This window comes from Neopelma chrysocephalum, unplaced genomic scaffold (assembly GCF_003984885.1).
Source record: "Neopelma chrysocephalum unplaced genomic scaffold, ASM398488v2 Primary Assembly neopelma1_165, whole genome shotgun sequence".
Taxonomy (NCBI): Eukaryota; Metazoa; Chordata; class Aves; order Passeriformes; family Pipridae; genus Neopelma; species Neopelma chrysocephalum.
In genome coordinates, this window is record NW_020897827.1 from 728,219 (window position 1) to 747,674 (window position 19,456).

At 58.1% G+C, this 19,456-nt stretch overlaps 2 protein-coding genes across 2 annotated transcripts; both read right to left on the reverse strand.

Annotated features, from left to right (window-relative positions):
• Positions 1 to 6,255: 6,255 nt before the first annotated feature.
• LOC113976500 (1-acyl-sn-glycerol-3-phosphate acyltransferase alpha-like) lies at positions 6,256 to 11,649 on the reverse strand. The gene is made up of 6 exons (XM_027701731.1): positions 11,462 to 11,649; positions 8,457 to 8,590; positions 7,723 to 7,898; positions 7,487 to 7,582; positions 7,152 to 7,224; positions 6,256 to 6,984 (listed from the first exon to the last, which is right to left on the reverse strand). The coding sequence occupies exons 1-6, from the start codon at positions 11,647 to 11,649 to the stop codon at positions 6,800 to 6,802; spliced, it is 852 nt and encodes a 283-aa protein (XP_027557532.1). The 3' UTR covers positions 6,256 to 6,799.
• A 2,542-nt stretch (positions 11,650 to 14,191) lies between these two features.
• Positions 14,192 to 19,318, reverse strand: PRR29 (proline rich 29). The gene is made up of 6 exons (XM_027701728.1): positions 19,304 to 19,318; positions 18,282 to 18,416; positions 17,646 to 17,772; positions 15,549 to 15,664; positions 14,576 to 14,748; positions 14,192 to 14,456 (listed from the first exon to the last, which is right to left on the reverse strand). Exons 1-6 carry the CDS (start codon positions 19,316 to 19,318, stop codon positions 14,192 to 14,194), a joined length of 831 nt encoding a protein of 276 aa, XP_027557529.1.
• Between the last annotated feature and the right edge of the window lie 138 nt (positions 19,319 to 19,456).

The following is a 19,456-nucleotide window of genomic DNA, read 5'->3' on the forward strand; positions in this document are numbered from 1 at the left end:
GAGCAAGAGCTTTCTGTCCTGGGACCTTTTGTCTGGGAGGAATCTGTGTCTGTGTGGAATTTTGGCAGACGGATTGGCAGTTTGAGCACAGGGCTGGAAAAAGCGAACAACAGCCCTTCTCCCCAGGAAAGAAAGCCTGGAAGCTTTGGGTTTCAGGTGCAGTTGGTTGAGCAGCCTGGGCACTCCATGGCCAGCAAGAGCTTTCTGTCCTGGCACCTCTTGTCTGGGAGGAATCTTTGTCCATATGGAATTCTGGCAGTCAAACGGCCAATTCCTGAGCAGGCCTCCAAAAAGTGAATGACTGCTGTGCCACCCAGGAAAAAAGCCCTTCCCCTCTGTCTCAGTTTAATGAGATTGAAGCATTTTGCTAAGGAGGATGAGTTATGAGGCAGACCAGAATCCTCTCTCTCAGCAGTTGGAAATCCAAAGTTAAGAGGCTGCAGTTGAGGAAGTACGGAAAAAGAAAAAATAACAGCCCTTTATTAAAATATATATGTGTGTTGGCAGAACAACAAAAGAACACAAAAGCACCTAAACAATAATCCTCTACCCAGAAGTCCCCTTCAAAAAGGAAACAGGTCAAGGCTTCCCGTCCTTTGGCGCAGTTCTAATCCCGGTTGGCAGAGGGTGCTGTTGGATCGCTGGAGGAGCAGTCGCAGGGATACGCGGGGTCAGCACCCCGGGAGCCCAGCACTCCACAAACAGCCCGCGGCTGTGCTGTGTGTCTGCTCTCCCAGCCACGCTGCCCTCCCAGCCCGCACCTCCCGGGAGCCTCCCTCTGCCCCCGCACTGACCTCCAGGAACATCAGGGGCAGCTGCAAGGCAAAGAGAGGATGGTTAGAGGAGAAATTCAAAGCTTTCCTTGGGGTCTCCCCAGGGTAGGGACATCAGTGGAGCCACGCATGGAGTAGAGGGAGGGTTATTTGTGGGATGCTGTGAACTTCCCACCCTTCAATATGCCTTGGGATGGATTTTGAGCCTGTGGGCACTTCTGTCTGGGATGAGCTGAGGGCACTGCCAGCATGGCATGGAGAGGTGACATCTCCTAGTGCCTGAGCAAGAGTCCAGCATCATCTTAATCTCTTAACCTCCTCCACTTCCAGAGACCCCAGTGATTGCTCAGAGGTGCCAGAAACTGAGCCCACCTGTAATACTGGTGTCTGATGGATACCAGTAGCACATTCCCTGCTTCCCACTCGCCATCCCTACCTGCCTATCTAAAGCTTGCATGGGTCCGTTCCCGTGTCACACGTGCAATCCTGCTTTCTCTTTCCTTATCCTGCTGAAGCCTGAACAGCACAGGGCATCCCTGCCCCCAGGGAGTGCAGCTACTGGGCAGAGCAGGCTGGGGCAGGATTCCCAAGGGGAAAGGCACTGGCTGCCTCCCACACCTCTCCCACGGCTGGCTGGGACTGTAGGAGGGAAGTGCAGAGGAGCCCTGTCACCTCCTCCCACCTCAACCCTGCTCTCACCTGCTGATTGCTGGGAATCGAGTCTTTATCCAAAGAGACGACTCGAAACTTCACTGGAAAAGGGAAACGGAGATGGAGGAGTGAGTTCATCCTCAGGGAGGATGGAAATCCCCCCCGAGCCCTGCAGTGCCCCTCAAGCAGCACTGCCAGGGTGTCCTGGCATTGCCCTCTCTCAGTGCTGGGCATTCCAGTGCATCCCAGGATGAGCCCTCCTATTCCCATGCAGTGTAGGAGCAAGGCTGGGCCTCCTGCAGCCCTCTCCCACTTCAGCCAGAGCAGGGTGGTGCATCCTGCCCCCATCACCTTGCTGGCCAGGCTTGAGGACAGGTTTATCTGTCTGTATGAAGATCCCAGGGTCCAGCATTTTCAGCTTCACCTCCTTCTTCTCAGACACGTTCAGGGAATCTCCTTGGATTGAGATGTGCACGTCAGGTTTTCTTTCTTCCCACTGATGGGAGCTGCAGCCTGCAGGGGGAAACATCAGGCTGCAGGTGAGGATGAGCCATGGCCAGGGTGCTCTGCTCACTCTGGGTGACCCTGAGCTCTCCTCACCCACAGGGACACCTTCCCCGAGCCAGGGGCTGGGAAGAAATGTCCCCCCAACACCCTGCTCTGATCTGCAGGTCTGCTACCAGGGGATTATTTTAGCCACTGGATAACTGGGCTGAGCCTGGAGTAGTTCTGTCTGCATGAGGGATGAGACTCTGCCAAAAGATGGGGAAGTCACATCTGCTCCCAGGCCCGTGTGGGATCACAGCCCCAGCTCAGGGGAGCTGGTGGAAGCTGCTCTGCCTGGAGGCACTGAGGAGCCCAGGATATCCCCAGGACATCCCCTCCCTGCTCGGGGCTGTTTTGGGGTGACACTCACAGCGAAGGTGAAGTTCAGGTGCATCTGAGGCTGCTGGATCTCCCTCTTCAGCAGGGTGATGGGGTGGGTTCTGTGCACTCCCAGCAGCTTGATGGTCACCTGGAGGGGCTCGCTGAGGTTGCTGAGATGGACCCAGAGCATGGCTGGGCAGGGGTGGTACAGCACAGCTGGGGTCGTGACCACAAACCTCCTGCCAAGGAGAAGTGCTGACAAGAGGGGTGTGGGGGTGAGACACAACCCAGCACAGACCCCATGGAGACCTCAAAGAGCCCCTGGACGCTCAGGAACCTGTGCTGGGGTGCAGCACCACCTCCCCCAGCCTCCCCACACTGCTTCTGGGCTCCCCTTGGCTTCCCAGCTCAAAGCAAAGGGCACCTGCAACAACCACCCCAGGGCCACCAGCCCAGCAGCCCCCAGTGCCACGTCCTCGATGCTCATGGGCAGGAACAGCCCCTCAGCCTGAGCTTCCCACCCTGGCCAACGACCACCAACAAGGGAGGAGCTCCCAGCAGGAATTCCCGAGGAGCCGAGGCTAAAGCCATGACAGCACAGACAGACAGACAGACACAGAGGGGGCTGCAGATGCCCCAGCCATGGAGTGCAGGATGAGGAAGAGGATGGGCAGGGCTGGAGACCTCACGTCTCCAGCTGGAAGTGGGTGTCTAGGATGGCCACAGCCTCCTCCTGCAGGTCTTGGATCACTCTGGACCCGCGTCTGCCCCTCTGCAGGCTCTGAAATGGGATCTTTGCTTCCCATCCAGTGAGCAAACAAGGACTGGCAGAGGGATCCACAGGCACCTGCAAATATAGCTCAGGCCACATTTACCCACAGCTTCCTGGGTTCGAGGCTCTGCTGGATTTTTGCAATATTGGGAAAGGTTCCTATAACCTGCAGAGGTTCAAATCCCAGGGGCAGGAATCACCTGAATGCTGCTGTGCTGGGAAATGATGCCAGGGTGGAGTGGGAGTAAATGGAATGGAAATAGGCAGCACATCATGATGACACTGTATTATATGAGTCTGTGGTGATTTCTCAGAAAGGGCAAGTTTACGGGTGTTTCAAAATTAACCAAACAGCAGCTATTTGGGCTCATCACACATCTGAGGCTGGATTTTTGCCCTGTTTCCTCCAGTTTTATCAAATCTGGGTAGAGGAACAGGACAGGAAGCTGAACATGAGCCAGAGTGTGCCCAGGTGGCCAAGAAGGCCAATGGATCCTGGCCTGGATCAGGATCAGTGTGGCCAACAGGTCCAAGGAAGTGATTCTTGCCCTCGACTCAGCACTGGTGAGGCCACCCCTGGAGTGCTGTGTCCAGCTCTGGGCCCCTCAGCTCAGGAAGGACATTGAGGTGCTGGAGCAGCTCCAGAGGAGAGCAACGAGGCTGGTGAAGGGACTGGAGCACAAGTCCTATGAGGAGAGGCTGAGGGAGCTGGAGCTGTTCAGCCTGGAGTAGAGGGGGCTCAGGGGAGACCTCCTCACTCTCTGCAACTCCCTGACAGGAGGGGGGAGCCAGGGGGGGGTTGGTCTCTTTTCCCAGGCAACTCTCAGCAAGACAAGAGGGCTCGGTCTCAAGCTGTGCCAGGGGAGGTTTAGGTTGGAGATTAGGAAGAATTTCTTTCCAGAGAGAGTGATCAGCCATTGGAATGGGCTGGGCAGGGAAGTGGTGGATTCTCCGTCCCTGGAGGTTTTTAAGGTGAGACTGGATGTGGCATCAGTGCCATGGGCTGGGAACCACAGCGGGGTTGGATCAAGGGTTGGACTTGATGATCTCAGAGGTCCCATCCAACCCAGGTGATTCTATGATTCTATGACAGTGTTGTGTTGTGGTGCTGACTCCAGCTGCTCTTGTTCCTCTTTGCACCACTCTTGGGAGCTGAACACCAGCCAGGGCAGGGGCTGAGCTGCCTCCTTCTGTCCTGGTGGGAATTCCAGAAAGTTGAGGCAGCTCCACAAGAGCCACGTGGTGTTCAGAGCACATCCCCTGCTCTGCAGGGTTTCCTCCCTGCTTTGCAGTTCCCTTCCTTTTGGGGATGTGGGCAGAGGCAGTGCTGTGGGAACCATGGAATGGCTTGGGTTGGAAGGGGACTTAAAGCTCATCTTATTCCACCCCCTGCCTTGGGCAGGGACACCTTCCATGAGACCAGGTTGCTCCAAGCCTTGTCCAACATGGTCTTGGACACTTCCAAGGATGGGGCAGCCACAGCTTCTCTGGACAAAACGTGCCATCACTCCACAGGAAGCCATGGAGGGGGCTGACCTCTTTCTGTGGGATCTCAGATGACCATGGCTGCTGTCCCCATGCCTGCCCTGCTCAGGTATGGCTGGATACAGCCCTGTGCCCACCCCCCTGCCCTTTGGAGCAGCCCCACACAGTGTTGGTGCCCGGAGGAGGCTGGACCTCCCACCCCCAAGGGCAGGAGTTGGGAGCATGGTCCTGGGTCCATCCTGCCCCCTCCCTGGGATGTGGCCGTGGGTCAGTGCCCTGACAGGCATCCCAGGGGTGGTTCAACCTCACCAGGAGCTCATGGCTCCCCCAGCACTGCCAAGGCCACCACTAACCCCAGTGCCACATCCACAGGGTTTCTAAATCCCTCCAGGGGTGGGGACTCCACCACTGCCCTTGGCAGCTGTGCCAGGGCTGGACAAACAAAGCAGCAGGGCAGGGTCACTGCAGATCCCATGTTTGGAGGGCAAGGTGCTCCCAGAGTCCCTGTGCTGAAGTTTCTTTCTCTCCCCAAGCTTTCACCTTCCACTGGCAGTGGAAAAGCCAGCAAGGTCTCTGCCTGGGACGTGGCTGTCCAGCTTGGACAATGCTTTGCCCAGAGAAGCTGTGGCTGCCCCATCCCTGGAAGTGTCCAGGGCCAGGTTGGACGGGGCTTGGAGCAACCTGGGCTGGTGGAAGGTGTCCCTGCCTGTGGCAGGGAGTGGGACTGGATGGGTTTTAAGGTCCCTTCCAACCCAAACCTGTCTGTGTTCCTATTAATGCATAACCCCTAAACCCAACCTTTGCTGGGCTCAAGGTTCTGGGCAGCCAAACCACACCCAAGGTGGTGGGAGTGTGGTGGGACCACCAAGTCAGTTCAGACCCAACAGACTGAGCTGCACACTGGGAACCCTCCAGGCAGGAAGGGATTAAAGGGGTTTTCTAGGACATGGGATGCTTCATGTGTACACTGCCCTTGACCACCTCCAAGTGACAGTTCCTAGTCTGGTGAGTTGTTGCTTGTGGGAATCCTCTTTCCTGCTGCTGATGTTTTGGTGTCTGTCTGGGCAGATGATTGCCACAGATTTGCAGGATTTCCTCCATAATGAGCCGGCTGCTCCCGAGAGCAGGAATGATGCCAATCCCCAGTGCTGTGCCCTCGCCTGCCCATGGCTTGCAGGTTTTAGCTGAAGATGGGAGGTGAAGCCTTGCCCACCCTGCTTCCAGCATAGGGGACAGCCCCCCCACTGCAGGTGTCCCTGCCCTGCTGCAACCCTGAGGTGGTTGGGACAGGAGCTGCTCAGCTGGGAAGGAGCCAAAAGATGTCCAAATCCCTGCCTGACTGTGAGGAACCAGCCAAGGAAGTTGGCAGCTGGTGGATGGGTCTGGCTATGCCACAGTTTGGAAGCCATGGGGAGACATCTGGAAGCCTCCTGATCCAGGTGGGCACAATGCAGGATCCTCTGGGTATTTGGGGTTTTAATAGATGCTCTTCCTGTGCACTTACTAAGGCAGGGAGAGCTCTACCTCAGGGTCAGATCAGTGTCACTCTCCCCCTGCCCTGTGCTCCTCACGCCATCCAGCACCACACCCCAGGGATACGCTGTGGTGTCCATAGGGATGCTCCATGTGCATGGATGCAGGCCCCCAACATGGTCCTAAGGAGGATTCCCCCTCCCCAGACACAGGCAGGACACAAGCACACCCAGCACCAGCTACAGCCTGTTTAATCTTGCAGCCTTGGCTCACAACTCAGCGTCGAGGATGCTCTTCCCACGTGGCAACATCCCCTGGAGCTTGTGTCCCCCCAGGCCACATGCAGCACTCTGGACTCCTCTCCAGAGCTGGCTGTATCCCAACAGCATTTTAGGAGCCTCTGGAAGAAGAACCCAGCACGCCCTTGGGGGAAGTCAGGGGTGGAAAATGGTGCTGTGAACCCCCAGCCCTGCCTGGAGCAACACCCCCTGCCCACTGTGCAGGCAGGAGCCATCCCGGGGGACAGACACAGCTCCAGGCGTGGGGGACACAGGGGATGCACAGCCATAACCAGGGGTTTTGGGGGGCACCTTGCTCTGTTTTTGGGGAGCTGCCTGGTCCCTGTCCTGCACTGCTCTGCTCCCCTGGCACCAGGGCACCGTCCTGCCGGGGCGGTGGCAGGGCTGGTGGACACGTCCTCAGGGGACAAGGGGACAGCATGGCCCAGCCTCTGGCTGTGCCACCTCCCTTGTGTCCCCGAGGGACTCGCTCCCTCTGCCTAATAAGTGGTCCCAGTTGAGTCCTCCTGGCACTGGGGGCTGCTCGTGCCCCCACCCTGGTCCCCAGACATCTCAGCCAGGGCATCAGCCATGGCCCTGCGCACAGCCTCGGTCAGCTCGGGGACATCCTCCGGCCTCAGGCCCCGCGTTTCCACCTTGGGCAGGATTCGGATGGTGCACGTGCCTGGGAGAGAAGGGAAAGGCCAGGAATGCTGTTAAAGGAATCACCAGGAACCACCTTCACCATGGGCTGCCTCCCCACACCTCAGTGTCCCACAAAGAGACCCCCACGTGCCTCCTCCCCACTGCCAGCCCTGCCTTCTGGCATGGGAATTCTTGTCCATCGCTTACCAGAGGTGAACCTCTTCTCCTTGGAGCTGTAGAAGTCCCGGTACGGGGAGATTACAATGGGAAAGATGGGAACCTGTAGGACATGGAGGGTCAGGGGTGCCTTTCATACAGACCCCCTCCCCAGGTGGAGGTCCCTGTCCCACCCTGGGTCCTGCACAGCACAGTGCCTGTCCCAGGGGACCAAAAACACCTCCATCCCACTGTCCCAGGGTGCACCCCCACCCCGCTCCATCCAGGGTGAGCAGAAGGGGCGGATCATGGAATCATTTAGGTTGGAAAAGACCTCCAAGACCATCGAGTCCAACCCTTGACTGAACATAAGGATATTCCCTCACCTGAGCCTGCACAGCCAGGTGGAAAGCCCCACGCTTGAAGGGCAGCATGGATTTGTTCTGGTTCCTGGTGCCTTCGGGGAAAACCCACACTCGGAGCTGCAGAGGACAAGGAGAGAGGTGAGACTGGACCACAGCCAGGGCACCTGGGACCTTCTGCATCAGTCCTCCACTCACCCCCTTTAACCCCACGGGTGTTTTCCCCCCCCCAGTCCCCCCCTGCTGCCAGCCCCCCTCACGTTTTCACGCCACATGGTCCTGGCTGTCTGGGAGATGACATCGATGGCAGCGTCTCGTCTGTGGCGGTCGATGAAGATGATGCCAGTGAGCCAACAGGCCCAGCCCACAGTGCCCATGTACAGCAGCTCCTTCTTGGCAATGGGCACACAGCGCTCAGGAATGACCTCCACCATGCCTGGAGGAGGGATGGCAGAGCTGTTAAAATGCCTTCCCAACCCCGGATTATCTGAGGCAGAAAAATCAGCTTGGAAAATTATTCACTGCTTGGAAGATTAACTCCCAGGTTTGGACAAAGCAGCTGGATACCAGGAAGGTATTTTGCAGAGCAGCCACCCCATCCCTGAGAGGTGATTACTGCAGAGAGGAACCCTCCAGAGGGGACAAATTAGATCAGTGCACAGACAGATTATTTAGTCATTTGCACCCTAATATAGCACCAGGTTGGATTTTTTTAAAAACCTGACTTAAAGGACTTTAAGTCGTGCCAAGTGGCTTCCAGAACCACCCAGCCCTGTGGCTGTGGTGACCTGGCATCATCTCCTGTTGTCCCAGCCCTCTCTCTGCAGCACACCCCTGTCCCACCAGCTCTTCTGGCCTAAGCCCACCACACTTCCCTGCATAAATCCCGGTGCTGACCTCACTGGGACCCCCCAAAGCGAGCCTGGGCCCCCCCTGCAGCACCCCAAAGGCTGCCCATGCAGTGACAGGCACCCCTTTCCTCCCTTGCACGTACCCAGGAGGTCAAGGGAAGCTTGGTGGTTGCAAACTATCACATAGGGCTCCTCGATGTTCAGGTGCTCTGTGCCCCTCACCTGCATCTTGATGCCACAGAAGCGTTTGAGGGGCAGGATCGCGGCGCGCAGGAGCCTGCGGAGAGAACATGTGTGGGGAGCAGGTCTGCACAGCCCCAGGGAGCAGGAGGGGCCAGCCTGGGCTTGGCCTGCTGCTCTGGTGGATCTGTGTTCAGTCTCAGGGATGCTTTGCTTTTCCCAGCAAAATCTATAGCCTGTATAACTCATAACTAACCCTCTACCCACCCCCAAGGTGAGGCCTCGGTGTCTCGGGAGCAGAGTCTGCCCTGCAGTTGCTGAGGAAGGACAGGGACCAGCACAAGCTGGTGGGAGAGGAAAAACAGGCTTTGTGGTGTCCAGAGATGATGGGAAAGCAAAAAGAGAAGAGAAGATGAGGAGAGGAGGGAGAGGGAGGGAGAGGAAGGGAGAGAGAGGGAGAGGGAGGGAGGGAGAGGGGAAGAGGGGGAAGGAGGGGGAGGGAGAGGAGAGGAAGATGGGATGAAATGATCACATCCCAGTGAGGACAGCTGCCTCTGGCCAGGTGAGATTCACCTGGAGGCACCCCCAGGTGCCCAGCTGGATCTGTGTGTGGGCTGGAAGCCCAGAGCCCAGCACTGCACATACCCAAAGCCAGAGGAGCTGGACCACAACCAAGAGGTGCTGAGATGCAGATGGATGAGCACTGGAGAGGGATGCGCAGAGGGACAGTTTTGAGACAGACAGGTCCACAGAGATGTGGATGATTCCAGGGCAGCACTGCAGGGACCAAGATTTGTGATGCAGATGGAGTAGGAAAGAGCAGGGAAGGGAAAACAAGACCAGATACATTCCTTAGAGGAAATCACAAATAGCTTCACCAGACCTGCAGTGTCGGGAAGAGGTGGAGGTTTCATTTGTGTGGCATCACACAGTGATGTCACATCCAGAGAGGGCTGGACAGGAAGGGTAAGATTGGGATGGCAGTGAAAGGTGATGCTCAGTATGAGAATAATGAGTGGAATGGAGGGAGGAGGAAGCAACAGGGATTACAGCACCACAATGGAGGTAAAAAGCTGGGCACTGTCCAATCCACAGCACAAAGATTGCCTGTGCCAGGGTCCACATACCCGGCAGTGACTGCTCCCAGGGAGCCCACAGGGAACAGGGAAAGGGCTCAGCACCAGGTAGCGAGGAGAAGTCTGGGAGGAGAGAGTAGAGGCAGGCACAGAGGGAGAGGGAGGCATGATGCTTAGAGGGTCCATTGAATCAGAAGACCACCCAGCCCTGCAGGCTCAGAGTTCCCTGTGTCTGCAGAGCAGCAGTGCCCCAGAGCCAGGACTAATGACAGGAATGCGCTCCAGCCTGAGGCTTTGGGATTCGGAGGAGAGGGAGCTGGGCGTGCTGCTCCGGGGGAGTTTAGCTGGGAGGAGTTGGTGGGACAAGATAAGGCAGTGAGTTGGTGGGACAAGATAAGGCAGCGAGTTGGTGGGACAAGATAAGGCAGCGTGAGTCACCCCTGTGTCACTCGGGGATTTGCCCTGAGCCGGAATCGTTGGCACCGGGGCTGGAGCAGCCCTGGATGGGGATATGTGTGTGTGTCTGTGTGTGTGTGCACAGCATTCCTGCACATTCCTTGGCCATATTGATCAACAGAACTGGTCTACTCTGGCCTCCAATCGGGAGGTCTGGAGACACACCATCTATAACTGATGCTGATGCTTTTGAGAAAGCTGCAGGATCACTCTCGAGGAGAAAAGACAACACAGAAGGAATCGTGCCTTGCAGAATTTACCACCTAAGGAGTCCTTCTGCTGTGCCTTTTGCAATCGGACGTGTCTATCTCGTATTGGCCTTTTTAGCCACCAACGCGCTTGTAAAAAACGTGGGTAGAGCCCTTCCCAAATCTTCCTTCGCAAAGCCAAGCCTGATGATGATGATGATGATGATGATGTTGATGATGATGATGATGATGATGATGAAGATGATGTGTGCACAGCATTCCTGCACAGAAGGGACCAGGCAGAGAGGCTGCACAACACACTGATAACATCAGACCTTTGACCACACTCCTGCCGAGGGCCACAATCCATCAGCACAGATCCGTGATCGCTGGAGCTCAGCGAATACCTCAAGCTCGGGTATTTTTCACTCTGACATAATTATACTCCTGCTGGTATGTTATCATGCCCAGGAATCCAGCAACGGGATTGCAACACCCTTAAAAGCAACCAGATCTTCCTCTCGTGTTGCACAGTGATGTTATCTCGGCTGCCACCAACCCTGAGCACAGTGACAGCACGAGGACACAACTCATCAGGGCATGGCTGTGTCACTCCTGGCAGCTGATGGCACCGAGACACCCCAAAAACACAGAATCATGGAATGGTTTGAGCTGGAAGGAGCCTTAAAGACCAGCCAGTGCCACCCCCTGCCATGGCTAGGGACACCTTCCACTAGCCCAGGTTGCTCCAAGCCCCGTCCAACCTGGCCTTGGACACTTCCAGGGATCCAGGGGCAGCCACAGCTTCTCTGGGCAACCTGTGCCAGGGCCTCACCAGCCTTTGCCAAAGCATCATCCCTGAGGCTGCCACAGGGTTGCAGTACCAGGGAGACAGCGCTGGACGTGTGTTTGCACCCTGCTAACGATGGTACCTCCAGTCTTTGCCAATTCTCCTTCTTGCCCCAGGAACCTCAAGTCCCGACCCAGCTGGCCACCTCCATCGTGGTGTAACCCTCCCTGGGCATGGCCAGCACCTCTCCACCACCCCACAAGGTGCAGAGACACCTTCACTGCCACACGGACACGACCACAGCCCTCGCCACGGCCCCAGGGCCCAACCACCGGCTGTGACACAGCTCCGGGTCTGGTCAGGGCAGCAGAGTGTGTCCACAAACCACAGGAGCTCCTCCACCTCAGCCAAGCCCAGCCACCTCCACACCATCTCCACACTCCCAAGGCCATACTCACTTCATGTTCTCCACGGAGCGTCCCCGAAGAGCCGCGAAGGGGGACAGGACAGTGGCCATGGCCACGAGCCAGCAGTAGAAAAAGGCCACCTTGCAGAAGTAGTGAAAGGTGGTGTTGTACTTGTACAGCAGCAGCCCTGCCAAGGGCAGGAGCAGCAGCCCATGGAGCAGGAGGACCACCACCATCATGCTGCCCCTGGCCAGAGGGTGCTGGGGAGCTCAGCCCTCGTCCCCGGGAGGAGGGCGAGTGGCACGGGGACACCGAGGAACGTGGCAGGTGACTCAGGTGTCTCAGTGTGTGGGTGTTTGGGGCTGGTCCAGGGGAAGGTACTGTGTGTATCTCACCCTGTGCACAGGCCTGGGGATGGACCAGCTCCCATGGGATGCAGGGCACCCCACCGAGGGTGGAGAGAGGAGTGAGTCAGCGCCGGGACCCTGAGTCACCCCCGGTGTCACGCTGGGTGAGTGCCCTCCCGGGCTATCAAAAGCCATTGCAGTGACTCCAAATTGATGTGATCAGATCTGTCACCCACAAAAGTGTCCATGATCTGGGAATCTCTCCTGTCCAACCCTGGGAAAGGGGGTCTCAGCTGGTAGGGACAGCAAGAGCTGGTCCTGGTCCGTGCCCATCACCCCGGCAAGGCCTGTCACAGTTACCTGCTGGCACCGTGGCTGATCCCCAAACCTCACCCTGCAGAGTATCAGATTATTGGAAGATACCTCCCCAGCTGGGACAACATCAGGCACGTGGTGCCCGTGCTTCCCACCTCTCTTCTTCCCTCAGTTTGGGAAGAAGAGCTCCTGTGCTCTTTCCCTCCCATCTGCCACCAATGTCCCAGCAACACTTTGGAGGGCTCAGCTCTGCCGCCCCCCACTCCCACCCCAGGCTGGAGGAGATGCCAGCCCTCGCCCCAGTTGGCAGCCAGGGTCTGCATTGCATTGGGTGTGTTCACAGGTACAATTAGCACCACAGGGCTGTAATTAGCCTCTCCTTCTGCTCTCTTGCCCTCGCACTGGGCACACAGGATTCAGGCCAGCTCTGGGCTGCCCTGTGGAAACTCCAGTCTTGCTTTTAGAAATCAAGTGCCTGTCACTGCTCAGATAACTGTGGCCTGGTCTCTGCCACCAGCAGCACCACCCAGCCCCGTGGGTCCATGGCCCAAACCATAGAATCATAAAATCACAGAACCACAGGATGGTTTGGGTTGGAAGGGACTTTAAAAGTCATCTCATTCCACCCCCCTGCCATGGACAGGGACACCTTCCACTAGACCAGGTTGCAACTGGAGAGTGCCCCAGTTTGACCAGTGACCCAGGGAGGGCTCAGGGGTTACGTCCATCATGGGTGTTGCAATTCCCATTGCTTCACCCTCCCATTCCTCTCATTATTCTCATATTAAAGCTAAGATTGGGTCATGTCTTGAGCCCATCCTTCCTGTCCACCCCATTCCAGGTGACTCTTCGCCTCCTTCTTCCCTTTTTGTGTCTATGTGGAAATCTCAGTGCACCACCCTGGTCTCCCACCAAACTCAGCTTTGCTTTTGGATGTCTCCCTCCCCTTCTGCTCTGCCCAGCCAGTCCTGCCACCTGCCAGAGGGTTCCCAGCTGGAGGAGATGGGCTTTCATGCTGCAAACCAACGTGACCCTCCTGCTCCACATTTTGGGGCTTCTCGTCCAGCTTCAGCAGGAGCCAGGCTGGGGAAGATCTGCCTGTCCCAGAGCACAGCGAGGATAAAGTCTCCCTTCCACCCCAGAGGAGAGGCAGGGCAATCCTCATGCCCAGTGGGGGCACCAGGAGGGGATTTAAGGTGCAGCTGCCCTTCTGCATCCTCGGAGCTCCAGAGGACCACCAGCCCTGAGGTCTCCTGCCAGGAACTCTTCTCTTGGGGATGGTGACAGAAGCAGGGCTGTCACCCCAAAGTGGGGTTGGGGAGGTAGCAGAGGCAGGGAACATCTTCCAGCACCCAAAATGCATCTCTCCCCACTTCCTCCAGCTTCCTGGTGAGCAGAGGGACACTGAACCCTGGGAAACTCCATGATCTCCCTTTTTCAGGCTCCCCCACCAGGAGTGAGCTGCAGGGCAGATCCAACTCTCCCTGCACTCACAAAATATTCTGAGTTGGAATATGATCCACAAGGATCATCGAGTCCAACTTTAACCCTACACAGAACATTCCCAAGAGTCACACCAGGAACATCCCACTCTGCTTCCCACCTCCAACCCCCAGTACCCCCCCACGCCACACCAGCACCCACACCAGGCACTGATTTATCCCCCCACCGGGTACAAGAGGCTCTGCACCCCCCTCACCCTCCAGCCCCGAGGGAGCCCTGCATTCAGGCACAAAGCCATCAGCCCATGTAATTACAGATGCTTAATTAGTGACAGCAGGGTGCTTTCTTAACAAAGCAAATTAATTACAGGCAATGTGCTGCATTGAGATCTGAAGGGACTAATGAAGACCGGGAGCATCTGGGCTGGGAACATCTCCCCTCTCCCCACCCACCAGGACACAGCACAGCCCGTGCCACCGAGTCCTCGTGGACGCAGAGATTGGGATCAGGATGTCACCTGGGGTTGGGTGACAGGCTTCGTGACACCCCCTGCCTCGAGGCGGCTCGGGGGGAGGAAACCACCCCGAACTGATGGGTATCCTGAAGCACCCATCCAGGATCTTCTGGGATCACGGGCTGGGATGTTCTAGAGAAACCACGTTGGGAAGCACGGAGCTCACAGCCTCTCCTCCAGCACGCTGTAGTACTCTGTGGGGAAAGGGAGGAGCTGGAGGATGTGCAAGGGATGTCCCGCCCTGGATCGGATGGATACAGGGAGCAGGGAAGGCTCAGCCTCGGTGGGGCTGCCTGGCTGATCAAAGCCAGGGAAGATGTTCCTCGTTGAGGGACATGGGGAGAACGTGTCCTTACCTGATGCTGGCGGGACATTGGGTCCCACGGTGCCGGTGGCACTGGGGGGTGGAGGAGGGGGCACCACACTGCTGGAGGGGAGCAAGGACAAGTGAATGTTGCATTGATGTTCCCCCTCGTGTCCCAGCTTGGGCTGGAAGTCCTGTTCCACCAGGGACCAGGTGGCATAAGGCCCCCCCTCGTTACTCACACCTCATCCTCAGCTAAGGAGCCCAGGAACCGCACAGCCCCTGGACCCCGATCCCGCTCCGGGTCCAGCCACGGCGGGATGGGAACAGGACCTGGGTAGGGGATGTAGTGATGGTGGAAAACCACAGCCTCCTCCTCCTCCTCCTCCTCGGGCTGCAAAGGCATCGCCAGCGCCTGTGGGGAGGAACAAAAGGCAGGGCCGTGCCAGCTCCTCGTGCCCCTGGGCCCCTGCTCCCACAGCACCAGCCAGGCAGTTCCCATGGAGCCACACTTGGCTGCTCCCGGGGTCCAGCTGGGTGGGCTCGGCCCCCCACAAAGCCCCACGGTCAGCCAGCGTGGGGACCCGGCTGCTGGGGACACGGGGGGTGGCAGCCCCACAGATGGGACCTCAAAACGCTGCTGGGAAGAGCCCTTTTGATCCAGCCACAGCAGGGTCCAGTCTGGGCCAGCACTGCACTGGAGGGCACTGGGAGGGCAGGGAGGGGGTGGATGCCTAGAGGTGCCAGCTGGCAGCCAGCACAGCAGCTGCCCAGAGCCCAGCTCCCACCCGTGCCCAGAAAGCACCATTGTTTCCCCCCGAGGAGATGAAATGTTTAATGTGATTTTGGTTCGAGGCGAACTTTAAAATGACAGCCCTTGCAGAGCCATCCTTGCCTGCTGAGCACACAGGGAGGGTCCTGGCTCTTCCCAGCTGGGCTAAACCACCTCCCAGCAGCCTGGATGTGACCTGTGCTGGCAGAGCTGGGGGTCAAACCAGCACAGAGAGCTCCAAAACCACAGGGGGCTGCAGAGCCTGCACTGAGCTGGGCTGAGACCACCCAGCTTCTGCACCCGGAGGAGTCCCGTGCTGTGCCAGAGTGGGACATGGTCATTCTGTTCTCCTGAGCAGCCCTGGAAAGGTCCCTTTGCCCACTCCTTTGCCCACCTCTTGGCTCCCTTGGTCCCTTTGCCCACCCAGCACCCCTGGCCCCTACCTGGGCAGTGGCTGGGGATGGGCCAAAGCCGAAGGACGTCAGTGCCGACATGGCCAGGCTGTTCATCAGCACCTGGTGCATTTGGGAGTTTTGAATCATCATCAACTCGATTAAATCTGCCAGAATGTGGAGGGTTCTGCGTCAGAGAGGGATCAGAGCAAGGGCAGGAGAAGCACAGCCATGGGATGGGGCGGCACCAAGGCTCATCCTCGTTCCCAAGCAGCGGGAGCGAAGCCAGACTTCCCCCGCCCCAAGCTGGAAGGCCCATGCGGCATTTAAAAATTCTTTTGCTCGGATGAAGCTTTAAAATAGCCATATTTCAGCCCTTTCTTCTTTCCAAATGTGATTAAACATCTGGTCTGGCTCACTGGAGGCTGCTCGCAAGGGCTGATTAGTGGTGCTGGAGGCACCAGACTTTCCACCCGCTCGGAGGAGAACTGCTCCGGCTCTGGCAGCGTTCCATGGCTTGGCAAAGCCTCTGCCTGGGCACCAGCTGGCAGAGCTGGTGTCCTTGGGGTGGCAGGGCATGGGAGCACCCCAAGGTCAGCTCTGCTTTGTGCCATGTCACACACAGGATGCTCAGAAACCCCCAGAGGAGGCAGGAGCTGGGGCAGTTCCACGGGGATGATCCCCAGGGCCCCCATCACCATTCCTGGGAGCTGGGTCTGGGAGAAGAGCAGGTTGGGGACATTTGGTGCCTCCTCAGCCCCTGCCTGGCTCCATACCAGGATCTGGGACCCAAAGCAGCCGTGCATGTGCACATCAGCATCCCAGTCCCCTTGGCTGAGTTTCCCCTTGGCTGAGGTCAGCCCGACTGCAGAGGACACACACAGTCCAGGTCTGCATCCCCAATGAAACATCCCCATTTGATGCAGGTGGGAAATTCCCCTGGAAAATACCTGTAAAGCTGCCAGAGGGGCTCCCCCTGAGCTCCTGCTGGCTTTGTGCACGAGACCTGCCCAGAGAAGCTGTGGCTGCCCCATCCCTGGAGGTCTGGACAGGGCTCGGAGCAACCTGATCTAGTGGAAGGTGTCTTTGCCCATGGCAGGGGGTTGGAACTGGGTGAGCTTTAAGGTCCCTTCCAACCTAAACCATTCTGGAATTCCATGATTCTGTGACCTGTGAGTCCCTGTTAGCTGGAGCCTGGGTAAAAAAAAGCATTTGGGCATCCCTGTGCCCCATGTGCCAGATGCCCAAATGCTTCAGAACTGCAGGGATGGGCTCCCAGGACACCCATGAGGTGAGTGGCCCTTCAGCAAGAAGCATCCCAGCACAGCCTGGGAGGTGGCCAAAGCTGGAGCTGGGAGGAAGGAGTGGGCCAGCAGCCAGGCATTGAACTGGGGAGAAGGACATGAAGTTCTGGCAGCTCTGAATGGATCCCACCCACGCCCAGGGCTCTGAGGGGCTGGGCTGGGTCTCTCTTTTCTTTCCACACCAATTTTCAGCATCATCTTTCCTCCATGGATTTTTAAAGACAATTCAACCTTCCTCCTCCCCACAACGCTGCACAGCTTTGTCCATGGCCTGTACTGAGACCACAAGCCCCCCTGTCTCTGCTCCCCCAGCCCTGGGTGGCACAAGGTTGGGTGAAATCCCTACAGAAAGTTGCACATCCTGCCTGCACATCCCACGGGCTGCCCCATGTCCCAGCTTGTCCCCATTTGGTCCCACCTCACATGGCCATGGAGCCCCTGTCACCCTGGTGATGCCACCCATGCCCCCATGAAATGGGGCTTTGGACAAAAAAAGCAAGTGAATTAAAAACAAACAAACAACAAAACCCAAACAAAACCCAAACGAAAAACCCAAACCCCAAACAAACAAACAAACAAAACCCCAACCCCCAAAAATATTCCCTGGGAGCACCCCTGGTGTGGCCAAAGCCAGCCCAGACTTCAGGTTTGGTAAAACCTCCCAGAAGCCCATCCCATGGGGCCAAGCAGCCGTCCAAGGGTGGTTGTGGCTGTTCCTGAGAGGCTACAGAGGGTGGGCACAGCCGCCCTGCCTGCCCTGCGTCGGGAAAAGGCTGGAAAAAGAGAAGAGGATGAAGTTAAGCCGGGTTTAGCGCTGACCTCTGCGACCTCTCCCATCACGCACCTCCCCGGACGGGCGGGGGTCCCGCGGGGGGGGCCAGGACAGCCCCGGGCCCTGGAAGCTGCTGGAGGATCATCACGGGCTGCTGGGACACCGGCACGGCTCCCTGGGGACATCGCAGGGATCGGGGCTGAGAGAGAGGAGGGGAAGGAAAACCCCAGGAATGCCTGCTCCGGGTTTAATGGAGTGCCCTGTCAGTGGGGCAGCCGGGGAGGAGAGGGGACAGGGGCTGGTGGCAGAGAGCAGGGAGGGGACAGGGGCTGCTGGCAGGGAGCGGAGGGGACAGGGGCTGGTGGCAGAGAGCAGGGAGGGGAGCTGCTTCCCGGGGGAGGTGGGTGGGAGCGTCGGAGGAGGGGGTGGCTTCCTCTGACCCCCGTTTTTCCAGGGGCGCAGCCCTGCAAACGTGGGTGAACTGCACCCCTGGAGAGTCCCCACCTCTGGGGACACGTCCCTGAGCAGGGATGGCCTTCCCGGCTCTAAAGGGAGCAGGGAGGCGTTTTGTACCGACCAGCTTTGCTGCCCTCCAGCCCTCAGTGCCCCCCCAAAATCCCGACCCCAGCCCCTCTCTCCTCCCGCCTCATTCCATTTCCCACCCCCTATCCCAGAAATCCAGAGGCAGAACTGCTCTCCGGGGCTTACCCTGTGTGGGATGAAGTAGGTCCCTGCTGGAGGGTCCCCCTGGGCCCCGTGAGGGTCTCCCGCTGTCCCCCTTTCCATGGCTCGGGCGATGGGGGAGCGGATCCGCAGCAGGAGCCGGGATCGTTGCCACGGCTGCTGGGGAGAAACAAACCCGGAGGCTTGGCCGGGCAAGGAATGTCCCTGGGCTGGTTTTCCCCGCAGTGTATCCCCAGGAAAGGTCCTTTCCAGCGCTGGCAAAAGCACCCGGAGGGGCTGGGAGGCATCTGCAGCGTGTCCCCGTGGGGCTTGAGCCGTGTCCTCTGACCCTGGGGGAGCCCCGGGATGGGAGAGCAAACCTGGCCAGGTGTTTCTGCAGGGAATGGTGGGAGATGGGTCTGGCTGAGGCTGGGGCAGGTTTGGGTGTCAGAGTGGGGTTGGCTCTTCCAGGATGTGCAGTGCCTGCTGTCTGATGGGGACACCCCTGCCTGTCTGTCCCTGTTGGTGGAGGGAGAAGATCCTTCCAAGCCACGGGATGTCCCCTCAGGGGTCCTCAGAAACATCCCCCCGTCCACAACCAAGGCACAGTGGCCCAGGATGTCACTCAGCCTCAGTCTGGTCCCTGAGATGTCCATGGCACAGTTCCAGGTGCCCTGGGTTTGTCTCCCAACCTTCTGGACCACTTCCCCGGGGATGCAATGACCAACCAGCACATCCCCCCATGGAAATCCCAGCAAGGCTTGGCGTGAGCACAAACCAGTGGCACCAGGGCGTGGCTCCAGCCTGCTGCTCTCCCCTGCCACGAGTCCCTCCCAGGATGCTGCCAGGGGGATTTGTGTCCAGCAGACCACAACCAGCTCACGACTTCCATTTATCTCCCGCTTGCAGAGAGCTCTGCATGTCCCAGCTCATCCCAGGGAAATGCTGTGGCTGGGAATGGTGAGTCTGCAGGAAAGATTTAATCCCCAGCAAACCCGTTGCAGTGAAAAACCACTTTCTCCCCTCTAAGAGCCCAACCCCGCCGGCCTCAGGGATCTCTCCCCCACCTCCACCAGCTGCATTTCCGTGGCTGCCCCTCTGGGGGATTATTTCCATGGATGTTGCATCCGAAATCTGCCCTGCACCAGGAGCACAGATCTGGGAACTTTTCCCGGGAACTCAGCCTGCAGCCAGCCCTGCTCAGCAAGCAGGGACACATC